Source organism: Brienomyrus brachyistius, chromosome 9 (genome assembly GCF_023856365.1).
Source record: "Brienomyrus brachyistius isolate T26 chromosome 9, BBRACH_0.4, whole genome shotgun sequence".
Classification (NCBI taxonomy): domain Eukaryota; kingdom Metazoa; phylum Chordata; class Actinopteri; order Osteoglossiformes; family Mormyridae; genus Brienomyrus; species Brienomyrus brachyistius.
The window spans coordinates 24,107,717-24,128,507 of NC_064541.1; the positions used below are offsets into that span (position 1 = coordinate 24,107,717).

The following is a 20,791-nucleotide window of genomic DNA, read 5'->3' on the forward strand; positions in this document are numbered from 1 at the left end:
GTAGTTCTGTTCCTACCCTACTTGATAAGTATATGATATATTTTATGTTGTCTTTTTTTTTACATCATCCAGAGTTCAGTATCTGCATTAACATGAATTCTTCACACAGTTGTGAGCCTAGGGAAGATTTTCCAGTCCTTGGGAACTTCCAGAGACACACCAGAGCTGAGAGAAACACTGTAAGTTTCCCTTTATTTTTCTTCTCCTCATCAGTAATTTTGCTCTTGTGTCATATTTGACCCAACAATTCACTCTGTAATACACATTCTAGAGATGGATCGGTGCCAATCCAGACCTATGTGATGGATTGGGTATTGGTCATATGTGACCGATCCATGTCTGCTACTTAGTTATTTCTTTTTTGGCAGTTTCTAAAAAGATATCTATTTCGTGTCAAATCTATTTATACAGTCAATCACAAGACAGCTCTTTCCCATTTTAGATGTTGTTTTTTTTTTGCTGCATTCAAGCTGAACACTAACTCTACCACTCACTTTTTTGCTACTCTGTGGGTGGGAGCACAGTGACTTCTGCCTGCAGTGACTTCATGCACGTACCCTTTACAGTACGAGGAGTGTAAGGACATCAGATAAGAGGGTGACAGTCTGGAAGTATTTTACGCTTTTAACAGCATCTCATAGCACAAGAATTTACTATCTTTGTAAAAACAAAGTTTTAAGAGATGGGTGTAGCGTCTAGTGGAAAATCCCACCAAACCATGCACGCGCAATTGTGCAAGACAAAAAAAATGATTGATTTGGGAGTCGCTATGTTGTGATACAGGAGGGGCTGCTATTGCAAAGCAGTGTAGGTGACACTGTTGCCAGTGGGGAAAAAATTCGGGGCATTTTAAGCATTCGCCACTTGTATATACTTGTTTGGAAGAAATTCAAATTGAACTGCAAAAAACAAGATCTACAAACGAGGTGGAACAGTACGTTATAAAAAAAATGATTTTTTTTGGCATACATTTTTTCATCTGTATTTACTAGTTTAAAATAATATATAAAGAATAAGTATATATTATATATTTATTATATTTAAATTAAAAGAAAAAGAGCCTTCGTATCGGAATCTGTATCAGAATCTGCAGATGTGTATCGGAATTGGATCGAAACGAAAATTTGAATCGGCCCATCCCCAACACATTCCATAATGCATATTGTACAGTACTGATCCAGAAAGATCACCACAAACAAAACAAGCTCAAAAGTCTACAACAAAATATTGTATTGTCAAAGCTTTAAGAGACAGTTGACAGACGGTATTAAATGACCCGAGAACAGCCATTTGTTTTGCTTTTGTAAAATGACAGATTTATGTCCTAATATGATGCTGGCTCTGTTCTCTTTGAAGTCTAATCCAACTTCCCCCCCCCCACCCTCTGTGACTCCTCGCCTCTCTCATCCCTTTGAAGTTCAACATTACCTGAGTCCTGCTTTTAAGTAGGCTGTGTTCCTACGCAGCTCAAAGCCTGTGCCAAATTATTTGTCCATGCACACTCACACATACACACCCACACCCCGAGAACTCCATACATTTAGAGAGGAACATAAGTGTGCACGGACATTCATGGATAGGGATGCTGTAACAAACCACTCAGAGTCACACAGACAAGTCTACATATATCTGCGTGTATTCCTGTCTTTTTGGAGACATTTTAATACAGGTAACAACATCCAATTTCAAATAAATAATGAACCTAATTGTGCTGGTAACACTGAAAAAATTGCCTTTTTAAAATGAAATCATGGGTGATTTGTCCCCACAGTGTCAGCTTGTCAGGTTTATCTTAAATAGGTTTTTGTGATTTTTGTAATTCTGTCCTTACTGAGAGGATGACATAAATTTTCACAGATATACACCTGTAGTTGTTTCTACTTTTTTAGTAGTAGTAGCACCATTTAATGCACAATGATTAATTATACAGTACACAAAATTTTTTTTGTGTGCAGCACTGTGAGTTAGGTCTCTATTTTGGGCCTTTCAGCAGTACGGTTAACCACTCAACATATTTCAGGGGGCACTGGATAAATGGCCTGACCCCGTGATCAGGCCACAAGCTTTACTCTGAACTTTATATATATGTGTGTGTATGTGGATTACGTTTATGTTACAACCTGTTGTTTTGACACTGGGGGGACCATTTTCAGACCTTAAGGCACTGTGTAGTACTTATGGTATATGAAAAAGAGGCATTCCAATATATCTGTACTTGTACCTGGCAAATTTGTTTCACATTTCTGAATAATGTGTTTGATATTGTAGTAGGTTTGTAGTATAGACACACATAGACAATATTTATTTCTGAAGATTTAGTCCCAGAGAGACAGGTTTTATTCTGTACAACCAGGCAGGGACAAGGTGTCATGTCCGTGTGTAAGCGAGCGAGCAGGGGACGCGGAAACAAGGTCAGGCAGACCGAAGTCCAACGAGCAGGGGATTTATTTGGGCAAATAGGCAGGCACACGGTAAAGACTTCAATGACGGAACTGGGGATACAAACTCTGATGTGAACTTAAATACACGAGACTAAATGAAACAATAAGAATTCAGTGAGTTACTGTATGAACTGAAATACATGAGAAAGATACGCGGCATCACCGACGATACCATCAACTCCAGAGGGTAAGTATGGCTGATTGCAGTAATGTCATTGCATACATCTTTGTTTTCAAAATTTCCACTCTGACCGATTGGTGGGGAATTCCTCATTTGAGTCGTGTCATGACTGTTTTGGTTCATTGGATCTATTTAAGTAATATTGTGCATTGCTTGCTGGGGATGGATGGCATGGAGCTTGTAATACCCTGCCTAGTCAGACCCTGGATGTTCATCTATGAGCTTCCTCAAAATACATGTTACAGGCACAATAAGCTAATGTGGTCAGCTCTTCATCCTCACTATCACCTTCAAAGATTCAAAAGTTTTATTGACATAGTGCTACATTGAACAAGATTACGTTATTAACCTTCAAAGTTGATGCAATCACAAATATGAAGTAATTCATAAAGTATATCAAGGGAGACAAACTATTCAAGAAATAAAGAGACAAGAATAGCATTAACAAACATAATGAAGTGAAGGAATTATAATTTATCATAGGATATTGCATATATTTGCATATTGCACAATGAATTGTTGTCTCTATGAACTGCAATATTCTATTCATGTATTGGTGTGAGATGTATCATTCTTTGGGTCTTAGGGATCAGTTCTGAGATGGCCCTTCTAAAGAAACTATTCCTGAGCCTTGTGTGGGTGTGAATAGTTCTGTTCTTGTTATGTGCTAGGAAGACCGTTACAGCTCTACTCACCTTCCCCGTTGCCATGGCTTCTTGCCTCCAACACCTCCATCAACTGTTGGCAATTAGGAATTGATTACTGCCTATTTAAACTCCTTGATTTCACTCCTCGCTCAGTACTGAGTGCTCCTTTTGTGTGACTGTGCCACTCTTGCTATTGTCTTGTGTTTCTATTTGTTTTTTACCTCACTAAAATGAAAAGAAAATGTTAGTTGGAGATGCTTTTGTGGTGAGTAAACCAAAAGTATTTTGCAAAACCTGCCCAAATTCTTTACTATGGCTGCAATCCCAAATATATGGCAATAGTAGGTTAATGCATATCCCTTACAGTATAGCCTACCAGTTTGTCACCTGCGGAGTTTGAAGATAAAATGATAATTAGTTCTTATAGATCTACAAACTCTTAGAAAGCCCATTCCATGTTTAAATACAAGACATCTTAATCATCTGGGATGATAAATGGCAAGTATTATGTGTATGATATCCATTAATGGAAACTCACCTTATATGCAACTGAATTTTGATAGCTTATAAAAAATTTGCTTATAATTTCCAAAACACTTAAATGGAAGCACAGATCCTGGCTGCGGAAAGCAATCCAGTTGGGAACACAGTTGGGCAGCTGAAAGCTCTGAATGCATGTTGGCCATTGCACTCCTGAAAAGTTCTTATCCTTTAAATCAAACTGAATTAAGTATGATTCCTCTACTGTTTGTCTTAAAGGCCTTTTAGAATATTTTAGTTATAATCTCTAGGGCTCAGCTCTGGGTTGAACATAGAGGCTCATCTTGTCTGGCTTAAGTCAGCCGAGAGGCTCAGCTTGCCTGACCTAGTTAGGAACAGCAGTTTTCCTAATTGGCTCAACTCAGAGTCTGTACAGTATGCTATCACTATATAATATAATGTAGCCACTTAACTGCAGTTGTAACTGACCCAAGCAATTACCCAGAAAGATTGAGTAGTTACATTGTAATGCACAATGCACTTACAGCATGTATGAATCCTGGCAAACACTACTCCCCTGGAATTTACGAATTAGTTATTTCAGAGAAACACTGACATCATCCTAACCAACATGGCCATTTAGTTACCATAACTATATTACACACATACAATAGAATACAAAGAGTCAAACAAGTATGTAGCCTAACCAAAGATACCCTCAGTAAGATGCGATAGGGGGTTGGATAAAGGTATAAATCACGCAGTACAATGTGAAAGCTTTGTCTCACCAATAAAGGCTACACATTACAAGTGTGCCCCCTTAACTATTTTTGGACCCCTCCGTAAATGCCAAACGAAGTGATAGACATCACTGAATGTAGTAATAATTGATCACTGACCAGATGTGTCTATGGTTCTTTATTTCCTTAGGATTTTGCCAAAGTTGTTTTCCCAAAGATGTTCTCGCCACTATTATCCTGAAAGTACATTGGCAGATCACTGGACAGGCCGATCTCCAAACTAACAGTCAGCTGAAATTTTAGAATTGGGTAGTTAAGGTACTTTGTACATCAAGGTGGGAGAGCCTTCCAACAAGAAAAGATTTACCCACCATTCTGTTTCTTTATAAGTTTTTCATATTCTGTTATAAATTTGAGAACATTCTACCAGTCACAATCAGACCATTCAAAATAAAACAAACATTAATTCTAATTGCATTAATGTTGGGCACTGTTTCGCACATTTAGGTATTCGATGTGGGCTTTGTGTGACCTGGGACTACGGCTAGGTGATAAAAGAAAAAGTGAAAGTCATTACCTGGCTAGGTATGTCACCTGACCTTTGAAAAGGAAACTATTTCAGCTGAAAAAAATTATCTGTGTAGTAGGGCTGGTTGATATAAACAATATATCTTATAATTACACTGCAATACTACTTACTGTTGTATAAAATTTAAACAATATGAAAAACGAGAAACTTGTGTGTTTGGGTATTCATGCAAACGTACTTAAATTATTCTTGTTTTCCTCATGCATGTTTAAAGTGACATATGTGGTGTCATACCACAGCAGGGGTGGGCATGTGGAATCCTGAGTCGTCAAGGGCACCCTCATAATCACAGACATACTATGTCTGAATTAGCGCATCATGTTGCCCCCTCCGGTGACCCCCATTAACACAACACATCTATTTTTGGTATGCGATCATGTGCAGGGAGGCTGCATATCTGACTTCTGGTAACCCTTTTCATCAATCACTTTGGCACATAATGCATAATAAAACTCTCTTACATCATTTCAGACACAAAGTTCGAATCCTTAAGATGAGGCAAGTGACAACACTCAAGAAAAAAAACTGTTTAAGATTAATATTAACTTTATTGATCCCAGGGGGGAAATTCAGCTGCATACAACAGCAAGAATGCAGTGCACAGATGAAGATACATATAGTGCCAAACCGACAAGGTACAAAGACAGTACACATAGTGCTAACACAGTAAATGTAGTGCAAACAGATTTAAAGTACACAGTACACAAATAAGTAAAATATTCTAAAATGTGCTAAAAAAAAACATTTATTTAAACATACGAATAATAATTGTACATAATTTATTTGCATATAATCAGAACAGAAAACACCGGATTGTGTTGTAAGAGATGGGATGCTTTCTCATGTGTTATGGCTGTGGATGGGGAGTGGCATGTTAGGAGGAGGTGCTATGGTGTCCAATGGCAGCAGGCAGGAACAACACCTAGTACCATATTTAGCACACTTGTGGCTAAATGTGCTCCAAGACAGCGCTTCCTGAAACAGATGAGCAGAATTTTATGTAGTATTGCTGTAGTGTGCCACCTCTGCCTCCAGTTGGTCCAGGGTCAGGTCTGTGATGGAGTTGGTCTTCCTGAGGAGTTAATTCAGGCATTTGGCATCACCTGAACTGATGGCACATCCTCAGCAGGCCACAGCGTAAAACAGCACACTGGAGAAATAAGAAAAAAGATCCTGAAGGTCAACCGTTATAATTTATGTTATCTTCTAACTAGGAAAACATTTTAGGAAATACAGACGCTCCACTATTTTTGAATGAGATACGTTCCGAACGGCCATTCCTAACTTGAAATGTTCGTCATTGTTCAACATGATTTTAAGGGTATACGCAAGTACAAAGAACAAAGATGCTGGGAGTACGCACACTACGCTGTTGCGCGGCGGGAGTAGCGGCCAGAAGTCGTACTAGGTGGAATTGGCGCGCAGAAAGAAAAAATTGTTGTGTACAGGAAATGGGAGCCCAAGGAACACAATTTTATGTCTGAAAGTTCGTAATTTGAAAGTTCGTAAGTAGAGGAGAATCTGTAGTGCCCTGGAGTTTATGCATATTTATGATAATGTATTTTTTTCCACTAGCCTTTCCTTCTTCGCTGCTAGAATGTAGGTACAGCTCATTTGGCCTTACCTTGATTGTAGCTCCAATCACCCCAGAAGCCACCCCTAGTCCCTCAGCTCTTTTGGTGATATTCTGACAAGCTGTCTCACTCCGGCTGCAGTTTGTTGCTATGTAAACCTGCATATTGATCATTGTATTGCTCAAACTATGTTCAATAAGTGTTACAAAGTTCTGAAAAACTCAGGGGTACCATTGAGCAATGGAATGAATACTTTTAGGAACTCATTAATCTGGGCCTATTACCTCATAGAAGAAGGAAGTGTTGCTATAGTGGTCAGAGGTTTCCATGGTGAAAAGCTTGCAGGTGTTGATGGAATCTTTTGGGAACTTTTGAAAGAAATGAGTGTTGTTTGATTGCCAAGTGTTGTATGGGAACTAGGTCAAGTACTTCAGGATTGGCAAACTGGGGTGGTGGTCCCTATTTTTAAATTGATAACCAGAAGAGGTGTTTAAACTCTAGAGGGGTCAAACTTCTCAGCTTACTTGGCTCACAAACTCAGTAATAATTTTAAATAAATTCAAGATGGTGCACCTTGCCATTGTCTAAAATTTTAACTGGGTTCTTACAATATCAAAGTTCTTGACTGGACTGGGTACAGCCCTGATTTGAATATCTAGCTAGAGAATATCTGGGTCATTGCAGAGAGAGGAAAGGATGGCAATGTGAATTATGATGGATACATTACATGGACAAACATTTTGGGAAACACTTAATAATCATTCAATTCAATTCAAGTCTTTCATTTAAACCAATTTCCACAGGAGTATAAAATCAAGCACCTAACCACGCACTCAAGTCTACAAACATCTGCACATTACAGACTTTAATTTGAACTTATTTGCATAATTTCGGTTTCACCATGTAGCAATTACAACACTTTTTATACATATGCCATTTCAGGGTATCGTAATGTATGGGATATTTGGCTTCATATATGTTTATATACATATATATATGTTCAGATGTGTTGCATTGCTTCAGTGCAAGGATAAAATACCTAAGTTTGCTTCTACGATTTCTAGTCTGTAGTTGTAATTGTTAAATATGAGGAGAAGAGCTGTGCCAATGAAAGTCAACGAAGCTATTATGAGGCTGAAATCATTGTAGACATCCATCAAATCCTATGATTACAGAAATGATATGTCTGATATTTCATTAATGTAATAATGGACTGGTGTGCTCAGTAGTCGCAAAGAGACTGGTTGGCCAAGGAAGACCTCCACTGCTGATGAAAGAAGAATCCGCACTATGGTAAAGAAAAATCCTGTCCAATAGATCAGAAACAATCTTCAGGAGGCAGGGGTGTCTTTGGCAGAGACTACCACCAGCAGAAGACGGAATGAACAGAAATACAGAGACTAAACTGCAAGATTAAAACCACTAGTTAACCACAAAAATAGGACGGCCAGATTGGATTTTGGGGAAAAAGTACTTAAAAGAGCCTGCAGAAACCCGTATCAGAGTGGAGACGGAGTGTGACGCACCAAATCTTGTCAATTTCAGCCAAAACCTGATCATTAAACTTTTAAATTCTTTAATTGACAGACAGAAAGAGTTTGCAATGCTCTTCTTATCTATGAAAGCCATGCCTTGGTGTGTTCACAAAATTTTATCTTTTCATTTAATGATGTGATATTTCCGTATGTAACACAACAGTGATTCTGGTAACACTTTGTATGAATGCCATGTCTATTATTGTCTATCAACTCATTCATAACATGGCTATAAATATTTATAAAAAGCACAACACATCATACGTACGCATGTTTATTATGCATTATGAATGCCTTATGAAGCTCTTTATGCACTGTAGATACCTTCATCCTGCAGTACAAGGCATGCTTTATTCTTATGCTGAAAAGTATAATATATTACTATTATAATATATTGTAATACCTTCAGGTATTATGTGTTCCATGTTATTCTGTTAGGTTCTGTACTTATGAGGGTGTGGTTATGGAATTGCGTGTGACGTGAGGGCGGGAGGTTCGGGAAAACTGGAGGGAGTGAGTCGGTTTAGGTCGGCGTGGAGATTATGATTATTTTGTTCAGTTGAACTAGTGTGTGTGGATAAAGTCACAGCCGCTTACTGTTAATAAATTCACATTCTGCAGCAACCATCGGAGATCTTATTTCCTTTAATCTGGTCATTACAGTATGTACGTTCTAGTGTAGCCCCCAAATAAAGTTCTTGTTTGTTCCCAAGCCTGCTGCATCAGAGTCATGCCCAACCAATATCATGACAGAATGACCAAGCTCCATAAACGACCCAGCAGCTTTTCCTGTGAGCCACCCAGGCTTCACTTGTCCGTCTGCTCCTTGGAGCCCACACCTAGATTTTTCCAGAGGATTCCCCTGTTCAGCTCACAGATCCAATGAGTAACAGGAACCTGGAGGAGGTGGAGGATACCTGGGATTTCCATTCCAGAAGACTTGAGGACTTTCTGCCTGAACCGCTAACCCCGGAGTTAGACCTCAAGGACACGGTGACAATGAGGGGCTGGTTCTAGACCACTATGCTGATGAGGAACCCAGCCTGTGTTTAGTCCATTCCTTTAGAATGGACCTCTACTGGGGTCTGGGAAAGAGCTGGAGGAGAAGGGCAAGATGCCAGCACCAGGCGTACTGGCTCTCCGCAGCTTGCCACAGCTTAGCCCGCCAGCTCTCTGCAGCTTGCTGCTGCTCATCCTGCTGGCTTTTTGCATCTTGCCACAACTCCTGGTTTTGGTCATATAAGGAAGAAGCAAAAGAAGCTAGTTGTACCCATGTGTCCTGTCTCATGTCCCGGCCATGGCAGTACCTCCCGTGCCAGAAGTGCATGCCTCCAGGGGGTGTACTGGCATGATCTGTCCTTCTGTAATTATCCTCATTTATATCCCGTTGTTGGTGTTCTCATGATTATTCTCCACCCGAATGTGTTAACCTCATGCATCTGTCTCTCGTTTGTGTTAACTGTAAATAAATGTGCCTGTTCTCACGGTGTTCCCCAGCTCAGTGATTGTTATAATATGGAAGGTCTAGTGTATCCCCCAAATTAGGGCCCTGACATGTTCCTAAGCTGTTGCATCAGAGTTTTGTCTCACCCAACCCAGGTTGTGACAGAAGCATTTTGAATGAAATAATAAATTATAAAAAATGTTCCGATAAGGTAGTATTAAGTCAAAAGAAACTGGGTTTGTCATTTAATGTTGAAAAAATGTAAACCGCCTGGGTCACCATAGTTTACTATGGTTGTTATGACCTGCGCGTCCAGTCCTCGCGTGTGCCACGCCCCCTCATCATCCATGTGTGCTTCCCCAATTGTGCCCAACTGTTCCATGTAATTTCACCCTGTCTTTTGTATATCAGTCCATGTCTTCCTCAGTTGGGTGTCCGTCATTGATGTTAGTTGATGTTGGTGGATGTTATGTGATGTTCATAGTCGTCTCCCCTTCAATAAATCCCCGGTTTTCCCCGTATTTTGCCTGCCAGCCTCATCCTTCCCTGCTTCCTGCCTACCAGTCTGCCCCTCCAAACCGCGGATCATAACAATGGTCCGGAAAAAAAAAAGTATTTCACAAACACATTTCCACTGCTCCAGAATCCAGTGGCAGCATGCTTTACATCACTCCATTTTATGCTCGGCATTGTGCTTGATGAGGTGAACCTTGCATCCGGTGCACAATGTCAGATTGCATATTTTGCACTCAGCGACCCTACTGTTACATTATGTGGTTTGCCACTTCGTGGCTGAGTTTCTGTTGTCCCTAAATGCTTCCACTTTCCAATAATATGACTTACAGTTCAACGTTAAATACTGTGTCCTCCATAATTTTTAGGTGAAATATACATTTTCCTTGATTTACCCCTCTGTTCCACAGTTTAAAATTTGAAATCAAAAAATTCAGACATAATTAAATTGGGTGACTAGTTTGGCCGCTAGAATTTTCTGTTTTTTAGCATTTAAAAACTCCTGTGTTGCCTTAGCAGTATTTTTGGGATCATTATCTTGTTGCAGGATGAAGTGTCGTCCAATGAGTTTGGAGGCATTTACTGGAACTTCTGTTTCTATACTTCAGAATTCATTGTGTGACTACCATCAGCAATTACATCATCAATGAAGATAAGTGTGCCAGTGTCTGTGGCAGCCATACATGCCCAAGCCATAACACCCCCACCACCAAATGATGTGGCATGCTTTGTATCTTAGGCAGTTCCTTTTCATCCTTTTCAAGGCAATGCCAAAGAATGAGAAATTGGAGAATTAGCCAGCATCAACTTGTAAGTAGAAACAAAGATGGGGAGCAACTAATTAGCTTCATTGCCAGCCTATTCATTGTCAGTACATGCTTCAGGTAACCAAAGCATGGTTTTTACAAGTGGATATCAGCAGATGAAAGAAATCAGAGAACAGAGGAGATGTGGCACCAAGAAGAAGTAGCCAGATGTGCCAAAGGAATTTCACAACCTAAGCAAGGCTGCTGGATGAGGTGGGAGGCCATTAAGAGGAGGAAAATCTCATGGAGTGATCTGTGGAGCAGGGAGTTCAACAGGTTCAGTTTCATCATCTGAACCACATACGATGTCCTACCCTCTCCAACAAGCCATCCAGCCTGTCATAAGACACATAAGAAACATAAGAAATTTACAAACTAGAGGAGGCCATTTGGCCCATCAAGCTCATTTGGGGAAAACTTAGCTAATAGCTGAGAGTTGTTGAAATCTTATCTAGCTCTAATTTAAAGAAACACAGGGTTATAGCTTACGCTACACTAAGACTATTCCATACTCAAACTACATGCTGTGCAAAGAAGTGCTTCCTCAAATTCATTTTAAAATGTTCTCCCGCTAATTTTCACCTTTGGCCATGAGTTCTAGTATTTAAACTAATATTGAAATAGTCATTTGCTTGAGCAGCATCAAGACCTGTTTGAATCTTATATACCTGGATCATGTTCCTCCTTAGTCTCCTTTGCTCGAGGTTAAACATATTCAGCTCAGCTCAGCTAACCTCTCCTCATAACACATTCCTCTAAGACCAGGAATCATTCTTGTAGCCCTACGTTGCACCCTGTCCAAGGCAACAATGTCCTTCTTAACCCTCTGGGGTCTAGGGGTAGGGAACACACTTTCACTGATTGGGGCATTTCTTTAAATATCATAAACTTAATTTATGGCTAATAAATTATTTCTTATTTGTTTTGGCATTAAACTCATCTTAATTTTAATGTATATTGTAAATATGTCAGATTTAATTTCGTAATTTGACATCAAAGTATAGACACTGCAAGATTCAGTTTGGAACATGTGCAGAAACAATATAAAAGTACATACACTGAACAAAAATATAAACGCAACACTTTTGTTTTTGCTCCCATTTTTCATGAGATGGACTTAAAGATCTACAATTCATTCCAGATACACAATATTACCATTTCTCTCAAACATTTCTCACAAATCAGTCTAAATGTGTGATAGTGAGCACTTCTGCTTTGCTGAGATAATCCATCCCACCTCACAGGTGTGCCACATCAAGATGCTGATCTGACATCATGGGTAGTGCACAGGTGTACCTTATACTGCCCACAATAAAAGGCCGTATAATATTTTTGTTCAGTATAGTATGCAATTGTTTTGATCCCAGATATCTGATCACCAAAGTCTTGACTACATCAAGATGACTAAATGGTGCAGTTGCAACATTCAGTTGGATAAATAAATAAGAAAAACCTAACTCATGTCACTATTTCTGGCCTCCTACCATTGAATATGTAGGAGCTCTCATGTGTATGCATGAGCCAATCACACTTGGCCATATCCTCCCCCCCCCCCCCACCCCCCCCCCCGCCCTTTATGGCACTGATGGGGATGTAACTGGATCACGTTTCACCATTGCGTTGTTCATGAAATTACCAGGAGAATGTGATTTGAATATGCAGTAATGCTGCTATTTAGAATGCAAGAAGCGATCTTCAGGTGAGGGTGGTACTACACGCCCCCAATGCAGGTGAAACAAAGAAAGGTGACATGGTTTAATTTTGCCGATTTAACCTAATTTTAAAAACTTTAATACTTCTGCTAATGGACGTTGTGCTGCCCTACTAATGGCGATAAATAACCAGAAGTAGACAGCCAGCCAAACTCCCTCAGTAAACGACATGAGAGTTAGGACGTAGCTTTCTTGCTGTGTTTAATACTGCCTCTTGTAGAGCTTGTTGGTCTGGTAGATGAGAGTAAAACTTAAATACCAGAAATAATGATATTAGAACATAACAGACATAAACATATGTTCTGTAAGGCATCACATATAAGGTCTAAGTCACACAGTTACACTCAAAACATACAGAAAGCAACAATTTGTCACTAAAGATTAAGGTACAGAATATGTCGGCCAGTAAATATCACTTAATGATTAAGATGAACTAAATGCAAACACAAACATCCCATTAACAGTAAATGCCCATCAGTACCAAAAGATAAAGTTGTAAACAATAAAAAGGAATTTACAGGCAATGCTTATGATGGGCTAAATCAATGATTGCAACAGATTGAAAAGCGCTGTATTGGGCCTCCGTGCACCTAATACGTGGCACCACTTCCTGCTTCCTGTGGAACTGCAGTACCACCTTTTACCAGGGGCAGTGCTAAAATGATCAGACATTAAACAGACTGCCCCTGGGAGCAGAACACACATTTTGAAAAGAAGACAGATTACTGATTTAGTCAGCGTTTTTCTCATAGTTCTACATAAAAGTTTCAGTGAGATATAAACTGAAATAGATGCTAAAAATACACTGCATCGCTGACAATACACTCGACCCCAGAGGGTTAAGGCATGGTGACCTAACCTGCACACAATATTCAAGGAGGGGTCTTACCAAGGAATTATATAATCGTAGTAGCACCTCCCTTGACTTGAACTCCACACACATGGAGATGCAACCCAACATCCATGCAACATCCATGGAGATGCAGTGGGACATGGAAGCATCAACATACACACCGAGGTCTTTCTCATAATCAGCTGCCTTTATTTCAGTGGAAGCGATACCCCACTATGAACGCAGGCCCACTGCTACATTGTGCATCTAATAACTACTCGCCGCTTCCTGTCTGTTAACCAGTTTCCGATCTAAGCTGCTACAGTTCCTAAAATCCCTGTAGCCTTGAGCTTAAGCAAGAGCAGTTTGTGGGAGACAACATCAAAGGCCTTCTGGAAAGTATATCACATCGTAGGCCTTTTTGTGTTCAATTTCTCTTGTAGCTTCTTCAAAGAGCTCAAGAAAAGTTAAACAAGATCTAACTCTCCTAAATCCACGTTGGCTATCACTCAGAATGTTATTTGAATACAGGTAATCTACCATTTTCACTTGGATTATAGCTTTCATTATTTTTTCAGTAAGGATAGTTAAACTGATTGGTCTATAGTTTGCTGGATTACTTCTATCCCCTTTTTTGAATAGACGTGGCATTCATACAAAGTGTTATTAAAATCACTGTTGTGTTACATACGAAAATATCCGTTCCAACCACCCTCAAGCACATCTTGTGCGGTTGGAAGACCAGCTTAAAACAAGACAGATATATCTGGTGACACAACCAGGTGCTGAGGTGTTTGGCAGTTGAACTTGAACACAAGAGAGTAACCACCAATGTCATGCCTCTCAATGCGCAGACGGTCCCACAACTACCATCCTTTGTCCGGGAAGGAGAGATTGGGGAGCAATCCCTCACCTCTTGACTCATACCCACTGCATACAGTTAGGAACTAGGAAATGTGTGTTGACCTAGGCCAGATACTCAGCTTCTCATCTGAAATTGTAACAATTAACCTGAAACCAGATCTGGTCCTTAGTTCCAACTTCTGTTGATGTCTTCATCACTGTGCTGACAGTCCCGTGAGAGGATGCTGCGGTTGTGAAAGGCTGTGATATGCCAACCTTACAGCAGAAGCAGTGGAGCAAAGCTGCAGGGGTTCTATAGCCCATTCCATCGCAAGGCTTGTAAGGGAAGTAAGAATTAGAGGGCAGGCCCAAAGGAAGACAATCAAAGTACTTGCCAGCACTACCGAAATTAGTATTCACTGGCTGTGGTTGAAAAGAAGAGGTACTGTATGGGCTGCCAAGTGACCATGCAGAGACTAATCATGAGACACAGACCCAAGACTGTTCAGCCTGTGTTTGCCTACCTCGGCTGAGGGTGTCTTCTGACACTGAAGTACACAACTGATGATGTGTTGTCATGATAGTATCATCTAGTGGTCATCTGCAAAAACCACTCCACTTAAGTCAATTGCTGTGCAGAAACTTTAGGAATTTTAATGATCAGTCTAGTGGGAGAAATATCAACAACCTGAAACATGTTGACATGACACAACACTTATATTGGAATAATGTACATCTGAAGAAACATAAAGAAAGTTAAAGAACAGTGTGAAAGGATGGGACTATGTTAAATTTGATGAAATAAAACTACTGGAACGCAAGTTTAGTTTAATTTTGATGAGGAACCCATAGAGGACATGGGAGATTTGCCTAATTGGAACAATTGTCAACATCATAGAATCCAGCGATCTTGAAATGCATTGCAGATTTGAACTTGGAAGAATGATGATGGACAAGGAAAAAAAAAAATCCCAAAAGGTATATGTATATGTGTGGACACTGTCTCCAAGAAACAAGATCAGAAACGTTAAGAAAATTGCATTTTCTGTGACTATTTATGGGTGTGGAGGATAAAAAAAAATCAGGACAACAAGAGTATTGATGCCTTTAAACTTAAGTCCACGAACTTCACAGAAAATACAAAAATGAAAACTCCTCCTTCTCCTTCCCTCCCCCCACTGTGATCTCCACAGTGTGCTTCACAGCTCATGAGATCATATGAGAAGACAGCCGAGGACCCTGATGGTGTTAGTCCTAGGGTTCTCAAAGCCTGTGCCTGCCAGCTATGCGGAGTACTTCACCATGTCTTCAGCATGAGCTTGTGTCTACAGAGGGTCCCCATACTGTGGAAGACACACTGTAACATCCCCAGGACCGGGGGCACTGACCTCCCACATCATGAAGACCTTGGAAAGACTGGTGTTAGAAACTCCAGTCTATGGTCAAGCCTCTCCTAGATCCCCTCCAGTTCGCCTACCAGCTCAAATTGGCAGATGAGGATGCCACCATCTACATGCTGAACCGCATCTATACCCACCTTGATAAGCCGATGAACACTGAAAGACTCATGTTTTTTGACTTTTTGACTGAAACCAGAAACTGAAACTCAATAACTGAACTGAAACGTCCCTAACCACAAGTCCCTGCAGAGGACAGCAAATACTATGGAAAAAAACTGGGAGCTCCCTGCTCTCCATTCAGGACATCTTTCACAAGCAATACATCCGCAAGGCCCTCAGCATTGTGAAAGACCTCTCTCATCCACTACCTGGACTGTTCACAGACCTCCCGTATAGTAAGAGATGCAGTATCCATATGAGCTCAATCAGACTTTGTAATAACTTCACAAGCTAAAAGACTCCTGAACTGCTCCATAGTTCCTCATTAAGTAAACAGCACCAATTCCTCACTTCACCAACCACTTTAGTCTAACTTTCTTTTATTGGCATGTTTGCACATTCATTTGACCTGATCCAGGATAAGTGGCTGAAAATGGACGGATGGATGGATGGATGGATTTAATATGAATGTTCATTTTCCATGATGTATTCATGTGTACATCTTTTATCTTTACAAAAAGTCAGATAAATGACACTTGAGCAGCAGCCTGATCTGGCACAAGCAAGGAATTCCAAGGCACTATTTTGGACTGAGTGTGAGAAAGAGCACTATATTATTGTTATTATTATTATCATTATTAATACTACTAATAATCATAATAATAATGGAGTACACTATATGGACAAAAGCATTGAGACACACCTCTTAATAATTGAATTCAGGTATTTCATTCACACCCATTGCCACAGGTGCATAACATCACCTAGCAATAAGAATGGGTCATTCTGAAGAGGTCAGTGAATTCAAGCACAGTACTGTCACATGATGGCAACTTTGCAATTAGTCAGTTCGTTAAATTTCTTCCACGCCTGATACTCCACGGTCAATTGTAAGGTATATTATTGCAAAGTAGAAGCGTTTAGAAACAACCAAAACAGACCATTTAAAGTAACAGAGCAACGTCCTCGAATGCTGAGGCACATAATGTGTAAATGTCGCTGACGCTCTGTTAACTGTCTCAACCATCCTCTGGCATTAACTCCAGCAAAAAAACTGTGCATTGGGAGCTTCATTGAATGGGCTTCCATGGTTGAGCAGCTGCATATAGGGCTGATATGAACTGCAATGCCAAGCTTTGGATGAAGTGGTGTAAAGCATGCCATTCAGTGGAATGACGAATCATGGAAGTCTGATGGACGAGTTTGTTCCAGCATGTACCAAGTGTACCAAGGTGAGTCTGGCACAGAAGAACTTGATTTTCCCACACAGAACCCTGAGCTCCACCCCATCAAACACCTTTGGGATGAATGGAGATTGTGAGCCTTTCCATCCAACATCAGTGCTTCACTTGACAAATTCTCTTCTGGATAAATGGGCAAAACCTCCTACAGACACACTCCAAGATCTTGTGGAATGTCTTTCCAAAAGAGTGGCAGCTATTATAACTGTAAAGGGGGCGTCAACTCCATATTGATACTATGGATTTAGAATGGAATGTCATATACGTTCCTGTAGGTGTAATGGTCAGGTATCCAAATACTATCCATGTAGTGTATGTCAGTACTTTCATGCAAATTGCAGGTGAGGTATGGCAAAACATTATACATATGTTAAAACCAGCCTGCAGAGCAACCTGCAGTCTTTCCTCTAATTTAATGAGCTCCGATCAGGCATGCTGGCATAGAAAATAAATGAACAACTACAGCTTCCACTTTAATGAGTTCTGCACTAGTGCAGCGAAGCATGAAGCTTAACTGAGGAATGAAGAAAATTAGTTTTCAGGCTCAACAGAGTGTTATGAGAAATAGCAGTTGTCCCTGTAATGTAACATTGAAATCCTTCCCTTTAATGATGACTCCATTTTATTCACTTTCTGAAACTTCAGTTAGCTGAAAAAAATCAGGGGATAAAATCCATCCATCCATCCATCCATTTTCTGTAGCTACTAGTCCTATTCAGGGCTGTGGTGGGAGGGTGGGTCTGGAGCCTATCCTGGAAGCTACAGGTGCAAGGCAGGGAACAATCCAGGATGGGGAGCGAACCCATTGCAGGTCACACTCACACACCAATCAAGATAAATTTCAGCTGAAAGTAATTCTTTACATTCTTTTTAATAATATTTGATGTCTTTTGATGCACATCAACTATTGTTAATGTGAAAAAATGACTGCGACTGAGCTTAATTAAACTGAGCAAAACAATCATTGCTGCATCATGGTTATAAGCCTTTCAACACAAAGCCACATATTATTGTTTCATTCTCAAAAAAGTACTCTATTATTCATCCACCTTTCAGGCCTAATTTCTTCTCCTGGTCAGGTTCACGAGGGGGGCAGAAACACAGGACACATGGCTAGGGTATACCCTGGATAGGATGCTAGTCCACCAGAGGGCACATACCCATATACATTATGAGACATTTAGAGATGCCAGTTAGCTTAACCGTACAGTAATCCCTTCACATTCGTAAATTTGACATTCGCAGTTTTGGTTTATCGGCGACTTAGCCGTGAACAATTGAATCGGAAACTTTTTGGAGCTTGCTGAGAGATGTGTAAGCCAAAAACAATATTGATAAGTCATATTTGTTAGTGTAAGTACATACTATAGACTTTAATATCTTTAATATTAAAAGTCTCAGCTTGGGTATGCCGAGCTTTGTCTCACCAACCAGTCTCACTCACATGTTCACTGTCTTTGTAACTGTGGAATCTCAAATTTCTCATAGTAACTATTAAATTTAATTAAGCTTTTTAAATAATGATTTCAAAATGTGCTCCTAGTGTGCACTATAGTAACTTTTTACATAAGAGGGCATAATTTAGATGGTTTGTATACTATATAAAGAAGTCTAGATAGAAGATGACAAAACAATTTGACATGCAAAATGTAGAGTACTGTTTGTTTAGAAATTGCTAATAAATAAAGTTTTATGTTATTGTTCAGGATATAAGACTGTTATGATTGTAACTAGGAAAATGTAATAAAGCCTGTGAACTAGTGTGTAACATGGGGCTCTTTGACAGTGTAGTCTAGTTGGAGGTTTTCTTGACATACCATCTGTGAGCAGTGTTTTTCAATGATTGCCTGGCCACAAGGTACCAGAGATGCTTCTTTTTGTTCTTTAACTTTCATTTAAAATTTCAAATATCACAGTAGGGTTTATGTACCAAGGTGAGGCCCAGTTAAGTGATAAGTTCCTTCATTCAGCTGTGTCAAATTTCCAACAATATAACATTTTCTGTTTGTCCCCAAATTCTTGTGGCCATCACAGTTTCCTTGTACGTATACTGATCACTGAATTGCCAAAGCCCCACATGCAGTGAATAACGTTGGCTATGTAGTAAAAATGTCTGGCAGTTTTTGAAAATGAAATAAACCAAGTAACATTTAGTATTCATAGTTGACATGAGGATGCAGAATAATTGAGCAGGAATAATGATCTGAGTGACTTTGAAATGGGGTGAATGACTGTGTCAGAGCTTCTGAAATGGCAAGGCTTGTGGGCTGCTCATGGTCAGCCATGGTGAGTACCACCTGAGTGTGGGTCAAGGAGGGGAAAAAATTAACCTCTGACAGGGAGTTGGGTAGCCAGGACTCATTCATGCAGAAATGTAAATAAAGGCTTTCGTGTCTGGTACAAACCAAGAGAAGGGCTACTGTGGTACAAATGGCAGATGATTTTGATGATTTTTTTTTGAGCCAGGGAGGAATTTGGAGGTGCTCTAGCTCCCCCTACAATGACTATAGCACCCAACTTTTTTTATTAAATATCTGTAAAATCTACCAGATATATTTAATTTCTAAATATACTATCTATTAAGATTTATTTTTTAAAGGATTGTAAAATCACTTGTCACTTCTGACCTTGACTGACTCATCATGAGATTGACTCTTTCCAGTTGGCTTTCAAGCTCTTAGCCATAGAAGGAGCATTGCCATTGCGAACAGATTCCTAATTTCAAATTTGCCAAACTACATGATGGATGAAACAGGAGAATAAAGTAGTACTTATGAATGTGAAAGATTTCTACTGCTTTTTCTGTTTTGGTCTTTTCCTCTCACACACATTGCCTGTTTTATGAAATTGTGCCTTACAATAAATTTCATTTGTAACTTATACATAGATCTATACTTAGTAAACGTGTTGTTTTAACAGTCTTGCTGAGAGAAAAAAAATAGTGATATATTGGGCTTTGGTTGCTCTTTTTCTACAGGTAGTATACAGTTTTGCCTAAAATACACATGGGGACTGCATGTGCTTGAAGTTATAGAAATAAATTAATAGAATTTATTTAGTATTTTATTATCCTACATAGGGTATTGAGCCTTGTGCTTCTATTAGGGCCATAGCAGGACCCCAGCCAGCGTTTCAAAGCATTGTGATGATCCATGTCGAGCAAGCAAGCAGGGAGCGGGGAATGAGGGTCTGGTAGACGGTTTTGCAGAATAAGAGGGGTTTATTCGGGGTAAACGGACAACAACACTATGCATATGTTAATGACAATAACCAGACTGAGCGCGGACTTAAATACAGGACATGACATCAGAATGCACACAGGACAGCTGGTACATTGGGAATACACACAACGCTAACGAAGTGGGCGTGACACATGAGAGGGACGTGACAGAAGCCCCCCCCCCCCCCCCCCCCCTTGAATTATGAGTAAAATTTAAGACCAACACGATACATTACTAGAAACATTCTAATGATACCAGGAATTCTCAAAACATTCTATTTTTATTTATTCAATATTAAAACAGATAATCAAAATAGTTAAAATGATAGAACTCGACATACATATTCCAAACACAACACTAGACTAGCACATACAACCTAATCCGGCATATACCGGAGTTCATCCCCTTTAGCACCGATTTCAGTCCGGCAAGT

At 39.8% G+C, this 20,791-nt stretch overlaps 1 protein-coding gene across 5 annotated transcripts in view; it reads left to right on the top strand.

Annotated features, from left to right (window-relative positions):
- tsnare1 (T-SNARE Domain Containing 1) overlaps positions 1-20,791 on the top strand; it is a 199,573-nt gene that overhangs the window by 87,125 nt on the left and 91,657 nt on the right. For all 5 annotated transcript variants that reach the window (XM_049024845.1, XM_049024841.1, XM_049024844.1 and 2 more), the window contains one exon: positions 110-179. In XM_049024845.1, the coding sequence (XP_048880802.1) occupies positions 110-179 (70 nt within the window). The remainder of the gene's footprint in view (positions 1-109; positions 180-20,791) is intronic.